We start from the raw sequence: 6,683 nt of genomic DNA, 5'->3' as shown, positions 1-6,683 counted from the left end.
ATCCATAAATTTGCCGTTCGGGCTGAACCCTGTTTGAACGTGCGTTGAGCTCAACCTGGGCCGTGGAGCTGCTGCTGATAAGAGGAGGATTTTTACGTTCTTATGGCATGCAAATGCTCGCCAATGCGGCCATGCCGCCGTATCTCCGTCGATTATCTTGCTTCTGTTCAACTACTAGCTATGGCAACACCACCAAGCCAAAGTCCAATGCTTCTTTCTACCCAATTTCCGACCTCCTCAAGCTCTGCAAGACGCCCATCGACCTCCAGCAAGTCCATGCCCGTTTCGTCCAGAAAGGGCTCGAGCAGGACCATTTTCTCGTGGCCCAATTCATCTCCACTTCCAACTCAGTCGCCCACATCGCCTATTCTACATCCGTCTTTGATCGTGTTCTCTCACCCACTACATTTCTTTGGAACTCTCTCGTTCGTGGCTACTGTGAGAAATTGCAATTTCTTGATACTATTTCTCTATTTGTGCGTATGAAGAGTGAGGATGGCGTTCCTGATAGGTATACATTTCCTTCGCTTCTCAAGGCGTGTGCGAGTGAGGGGAAAGTGATGGAAGGGATGGCCCTTCATGGATCCATCTTGAGATGTGGTGTTGATGAGGATGTATATGTGTCGACGAGTTTAGTGAACTTGTATGGGAAGGGTGGGTTAATCGATTGTGCTCGTAAGGTGTTTGATCGAATGTCAAAGAAGAATGTGGTTTCTTGGACGGCTATGATCGTTGGGTATTCGAGCATTGGGAATTTGGTGGAGGCAAAGAGGCTTTTCGATTCGATGCCAGAGAGAAATGTGGCGTCGTGGAATGCAATTATAGGTGGGTACATGAAAATGGGTGATTTAAAGAGTGCTGAGAAGGTATTCGATGAAATGCCAGAGAAGAATGTTGTATCTTACACAACAATGATCGATGGGTATGCGAAAGCGGGCGACATGCTTTCTGCCAGGAATTTATTCCAAAAAGCACCTGAAAGGGATATTGTCGCATGGTCGGCTTTGATATCTGGGTATACACAAAATGGTCAGGCAAATGAGGCAGTCAAGACTTTTCTTGAAATGGGTTCTACGAATGTGAAACCTGATGAGTTTGTATTGGCAAGCTTAATGTCAGCATGTTCTCAGGTGGGTAATTTAGATTTGGCCAAATGGGTTGACTCATATGCTACCAGGTGTTTAGGTGATCTACGTGGGGCTCACGTTAGGGCAGCTCTTATAGATATGAATGCTAAGTGTGGAAACATGGAGCGAGCCATGAATCTGTTCGAAGAAATGCCTAAAAGGGATCTAATTTCCTATTGTTCTGTAATGCAAGGGTTGTCAATCCACGGGCACGGAGATCAGGTTGTGCCACTCTTTGAGAGGATGTTAGATGAAGATCTAACTCCCGATGAAGTAGCCTTCACAGTCATCTTAACAGCTTGTAGCCGTGCTGGACTTGTGGATGAAGGCTGGCATTACTTTGAAATCATGAGGTATAAATACTCCATGGTTCCCTCTCCTGATCACTATGCATGTATTATTGATCTTCTTAGTAGATCTGGGAGGTTAAAAGCAGCTTATGAGCTCATAAAATCTGTGCCTGTTCAATCTCATCCTGGTGCATGGGGTGCACTGCTAGGAGCCTGCAAATTATATTGCGATTCTGAGCTTGCAGAGGTGGTAGCTTCTCGACTTATTGAGCTTGAGCCTCAAAATGCTGGCAATTATGTGCTATTATCCAATATCTATGCTGCAGCAGAAAGGTGGTTGGATGTGGCTGTTGTGAGAAACCAAATGAATGAAAGAGGGCTCAGAAAAATACCCGGTTGCAGTTGGATTTAGTGTATGGTATTGTGTATACATTATACATTATCTGCAATCTTATCTGCACCAGCATTGACCTGTCTCGGTTTAACATCTTGATTCATTAGACTATCAATATCATTGCTATGCTGGTATTCAACGGTGGTAAAGGTTAACTCAGACTATTGTCTTTCCTACACTTTGGTACTTTTTTGTTTTTAGTGGTGAAGTATTCTTCGTTTGTTTGGAAAATTTTTGGTCGTTTTTGGTCGTATGGGTGCAATATACTACCAGGAAAACTAGGATTGTCGTTGTTTTTAGTGTACTACGAGTTATACAGTAAAGAGTAATGTAAGTTTCAAATTTGTTGATAAAATTTGTTCCAAAAAATGATAAAAAGTATTTTATTAAAAAGACAAAAAACTATGGAGTGATAATTTTGGAAAATCTCGTCCAATTTACCAGAAAACTGTTTATCCAAAGTCGTCGATGTAACTATTCATTGTTTGTCTAGGAAACTATTTACTTAAAATTTTGAATTCTTTTCAAGTCTTTTTATAATTATTATTGTTCTTTTTCCAAAAACAACTTTATATGTGTGGAAAGCCCAGATAACAGGGTGCTTAAGGTTGCTTCATTTTGTGCAGTTTATGTTTTGGTTGCTCCAAAGCATGTTGCATGTTATACCGTTATAGAAAGAATGCCCAAATAAAAGCTCTCTAACTTTTCAGTGGTAGTAATGAAGTGCAATTCTATTTATTAATTTGGGAAATATGTGCATCCTAACTTTGGCATGTGTTCTTCCTCAAATATTGTTTTGCTTACAGAATTGAATTTGAAGTTAAATCGCTGAAAACTGAATTGTGTTCCAAGTAAGTCATGGCCACAGCAGCATGAAGAGCTGCTCCTATTGGAAGAGCCTCTTCATCAAGGACAAAGTGCGGTGAGTGCACTGGCCGATTTGATCCCAGAGTCTCATTCCCCGTCCCAATCACATATATGGTAGCTGCAATTCTCTGTGAGAAGAAGCCAAAATCTTCAGCTCCCATGGTCCATGGAAGGAGTTGCACATTGGGTTCTCCAAGTAAGCTATTTCCTACTCTCTTCGCATGTTCAAACAATGCTTCATTGTTAACCATCACTGGTGTATCCTCCATAAACTCCACTGAAGCATAACAATGGTGAACTATTGCTTGTGTGTTGATGACCTGTTGAGGAGGAATTAAGTTTTGTCCAGCTTCAAAAGCAAAATGGGAATTTGTTAAGTTGGTCAACAGAAATACACGTCGTACCTCTCTGATCCTTTCCTTGAGGTAAGAGAAACCCTCAGGCGACAAGCTCCGAAAAGTTCCCCCAAGTTTCACGGTCCCGGGAACTACATTTTCTGCTTGCCCTCCATCAACAAATGCGACCGTCACCACCTACATTGCTGATTATTAGTTAACTACATTGTGTTTTCAAGTTGCCTTCACTTTATTGAGTGAAGTGACCATTCTTGAGTTGTTCTTGGACTAAAGTTTTGAATCATGTGGAGATTATAGTAATTTTATTTCATATTATTCTGTTCTTGTGGTATTGTGGTCTTAACAAATTGATATCATTAGGGATTGATTTAGAGGGCGCAAAACTTACTCCGGCCTCCAGAGGATCTGTCTCACGAGATACGATCTGTTGAAGAGCCTGAATTATGAAAGCTGTTGCCAAAACTGGGTCCTTCGTCTTATGTGGGGCTGCTGCATGTCCACCCTTTCCCTGGATCAAGGCTGAAAAGTGTCCTGCTCCAGCACATACTGGACCCGGCCTAGAGGCTATGACACCAGTTGGTAAGGAGGGCTGTACGTGCAGTGCAAAGATTCCATCTATGTCATCAAGGGCATCTTCTTGTAACATTTGATAAGCTCCATTACACTCTTCTCCAGGCTGGAAAACTAGCTTCACAGTTCCCTTCAAATAATAACATATTCAGACAATCCTGGTCAGTTTCCTCCCCATTTAACAGAATAGGAAAAGAAACAGGCTTTACAACTATTTGTCTGAAAATTTTTACCTTCAGTTTGTCTCTTTTACTCTGTAGCAACCTTGCTGCTCCTAATAGCATAGCAACATGTGAATCATGGCCACAAGCATGCATTTTACCTTCTACCTTGCTTTTGAATTCCCATTCTACCAGTTCCTTCAAATTTATGAAGAGAATAAACTTTATGTTAAGCTTGGAGAATCTGAAACTGCTCATCAATTGTACTCAGTTTTTACACTACCTGGCATGATCATCTATCTCTATTGAAATCAATAGTTAGCGAGGTTGTACTTCAATTTTACAAGTAAATGAACTTATGTAACCCATTCCCATTGAGCAAGGATAGGAAGCCAACAAGTTTAAATGAAGCTGTTTCTTGATATGCTATTCTGGTATATGAAATCATCTCAGTTTTAGTAGAGCAAGAAAGATGGGGAAGCCAACAAGTTCAGAGAATTAATTGATCAAATTATAAATATTTTTATATCCAGTGTCTTTTGGTTGCTTTATATTTTCCAAGGTGCCTTTTTAAATGTCTTTGATCTGCATGCCATTTTCTGTTTCATCTTTGTCCTAACTTTTGCCATTTCATCTTCTCTATGTACTAAATTTTATGCATTTTGTACGACATCCACTCATAAGTATAGTTAAAATCATGCATGATATATATATAATATTACTTTTGAAACTTACCTAAGTCTTCAAAATGTTACATAATATAACCATCTTGTTTTCTTCCTTATTTTAGGTGATTTTACAGGAGAGGAACACAAATAGATTGCATTATTGGAATTGAAAAGACAATAGACATGATTTGTGTTTATGATGCTTCACTTTGGAAAAGCATAACCAATAATCTCCATTCATGTGACTTTTGTCAACATCACGTGTGATGGAAGAAGAAGAAGAAGAAGATGATGATGAGGGGAGAGAAATATATATATATATATATATAGAGAGAGAGAGAGAGAGAGAGAGAGATAGTAGTACCTGAAGAGGAAGAGCATCCATGTCTGCTCTGAGACCAAAAACAGGTGCGGAAGAAGAAGAAACAGAATCCCCTCTAATGGAAGCCACCACTCCAGTCTTGGCAACAGGCCACTGATAACTGATTCCAAGCGAGTCGAGCTCAGACCTCACGAGTTGACTCGTTTTGTATTCTTCAAATCCCAGCTCTGGATACTGATGGATTCTCCTTCTGACTCCTTTTATCCACTCCATGAACTCCCCTTCCCTCGCCAAACCCAATAGCTTTTGGGTTAGTGAGTGGAGCTCCAACCCGTCTCCGCCGTGCTCCGCCGTCGACGGCCGCCACAAGACCATCCCAAACACCAACATACAACAAAATAACTTAAAGGCCATGCCGCCGCCTGCCATTCTAAAACAAAGGTTTCTGATGTGTATTATATATATACACATATATATTTGATCTTTGAGTGGTTATGAATTTATAGTTTATATTATAGGTGCTTTGTCAGCTGTGATGAAGGGTAGTTGACAACCAAATTGGGCTTCTTTGGGAATTTTCCTATTGTGATTGAGATTGAGATTGAGATTGAGACTATTGCCATTCTAAAATGTCCTTATTTTAAAATTTAACATCATTTTAAATGATGTTCATTTTTATTCCCTTCTTTTTAGGGGTGTTTTTTCCATGCCGAATTCGAGAGAACAACTTTCATTGTGGAGTCAAATTATGATTTTTCTTCTTTTATTTTTGTACATAAATTCAAATTCTCATCAACTTTCATTTGACTTTCTTTTCTTTAATATAGTTGAGATTAAAAAAAAAAACTCATTTTTAGAGAAAATCTCTCTCTTTCAATTGTGTTGGATTGCAAAATTGGTAAACTATAAAAGAAGTGTAGAAATGTTCTTCAATCCATTGTGGAGTCGAGTCATGAATTTCATCTATTATGTGATAAATTCAAATTCTTATCGAGTTCATTTGGACTTTTCTTCTTTTCTTTATTTGTGATTGAAATTAATCATTGTGTTTTATTAGCAACAAACTCTCAAGTTAAAACTGACTCACCTCATTTATGTACAAGTAAAAATTTAATTCTTTCCTATCTTTTATAAGTAGGACGATTAATGCCTAATACTTAACAATCACTAGTCAAAACGCTAGAATTTTATATTATCTAATTTCACCCTTTCATTTAAATAAAAATATCCAATAGTATTTGGACATATATTCTTCGACTATATTGAAGTTAGCCCTATAAAATATTTTCATGCAAAAAAATTAAACGTTTTTTAAATGATTTTTTTACAATAAATGATGTCCGGAGATTTGGGTCTCTAACTTGAACAAAAATAATATGTTATGAACAAAGCAAGGAGGCCAAGAAAATAATAAGATTTTGGTCAAAAATAGCACCCTAGGCTCATTTCCGACCTAGGGGAGAGGGTGAGTTGGTGTCAAGGTCCAAACCAACGTGCTTGGCCTCAACCCAAAATATCAGCCTAGGATCAAATTGGGCCTAGGAAAGATGCTCCACCACGAGATCGACCTCGCCAAATGTGAATTAGGGCACTTCCATTGATTCAGTAAGTTGAAAGGATTAGTATGATGCGGCTCTAAAATCCTATCTAGACAACTTAGGTCAACTACTTCTATAAATACATTATTATAACTCTTAGAAATTTAACTTGAATTATTTTCTCAAACCCTTTAGCTTCCACATTCTCTCACTTTCTTACTTAAACAAGAGTGTGTATGGAAAGTAACACATTGGTATGTAGGTTTTCTCTTTAACAAGCCACGTTATTTTTCCTTTCAAACAAAGTCACTACTAGATTTTGACACCAACAGAGTAGTGCACATGACAACTACGGTTGAACTATGCTCTTACTTTGAAAAAATTAAAAGT

General features: G+C 38.6%; 2 protein-coding genes across 4 annotated transcripts; one reads left to right on the top strand and one right to left on the bottom strand.

Annotated features, from left to right (window-relative positions):
- Nucleotides 1-5,433, top strand: LOC120073348 (Pentatricopeptide repeat (PPR-like) superfamily protein). Of its 3 annotated transcripts, none has more exons than XM_039026141.2 (4): nt 1-1,955; nt 2,618-2,874; nt 3,395-3,765; nt 4,556-5,433. In XM_039026141.2, exon 1 carries the CDS (start codon nt 108-110, stop codon nt 1,827-1,829), a length of 1,722 nt encoding a protein of 573 aa, XP_038882069.1. In that variant the 5' UTR covers nt 1-107; the 3' UTR covers nt 1,830-1,955; nt 2,618-2,874; nt 3,395-3,765; nt 4,556-5,433. The 3 variants fall into 3 exon arrangements, with proteins under 3 accessions (XP_038882069.1, XP_038882068.1, XP_090167565.1); XM_039026140.2 differs by having other exon boundaries at nt 1-1,961; XM_090311439.1 differs by having other exon boundaries at nt 1-2,874.
- Nucleotides 2,522-5,226, bottom strand: LOC120073349 (IAA-amino acid hydrolase ILR1-like 3). The gene is made up of 5 exons (XM_039026142.2): nt 4,798-5,226; nt 3,838-3,963; nt 3,423-3,734; nt 3,083-3,211; nt 2,522-2,998 (listed from the first exon to the last, which is right to left on the bottom strand). The coding sequence occupies exons 1-5, from the start codon at nt 5,224-5,226 to the stop codon at nt 2,612-2,614; spliced, it is 1,383 nt and encodes a 460-aa protein (XP_038882070.1). The 3' UTR covers nt 2,522-2,611.
- Nucleotides 5,434-6,683: the final 1,250 nt, after the last annotated feature.

This window comes from Benincasa hispida, chromosome 3, assembly GCF_027475165.1.
Source record: "Benincasa hispida cultivar pf3 chromosome 3, pf3_genome.v1.1, whole genome shotgun sequence".
In the NCBI taxonomy this organism is placed as follows: domain Eukaryota; kingdom Viridiplantae; phylum Streptophyta; class Magnoliopsida; order Cucurbitales; family Cucurbitaceae; genus Benincasa; species Benincasa hispida.
This window is presented reverse-complemented; position numbering and strand designations above follow the sequence as displayed.

What these genes read in the sequence shown, in the direction of transcription:
- LOC120073349 (XM_039026142.2), bottom strand. Translation starts at nt 5,226, where the DNA reads ATGTGTATATATATAATACACATCAGAAACCTTTGTTTTAGAATGGCA. An exon ending in CAGATCCTCTGGAGGCCGGA is followed by an intron (nt 3,212 to 3,422) that starts GTAAGTTTTGCG and finishes TCAGCAATGTAG; the next exon opens with GTGGTGACGGTCGCATTTGT. An exon ending in TCAAGGAAAGGATCAGAGAG is followed by an intron (nt 2,999 to 3,082) that starts GTACGACGTGTA and finishes CCTCCTCAACAG; the next exon opens with GTCATCAACACACAAGCAAT.
- LOC120073348 (XM_039026141.2), top strand. Translation starts at nt 108, where the DNA reads ATGCAAATGCTCGCCAATGCGGCCATGCCGCCGTATCTCCGTCGATTA.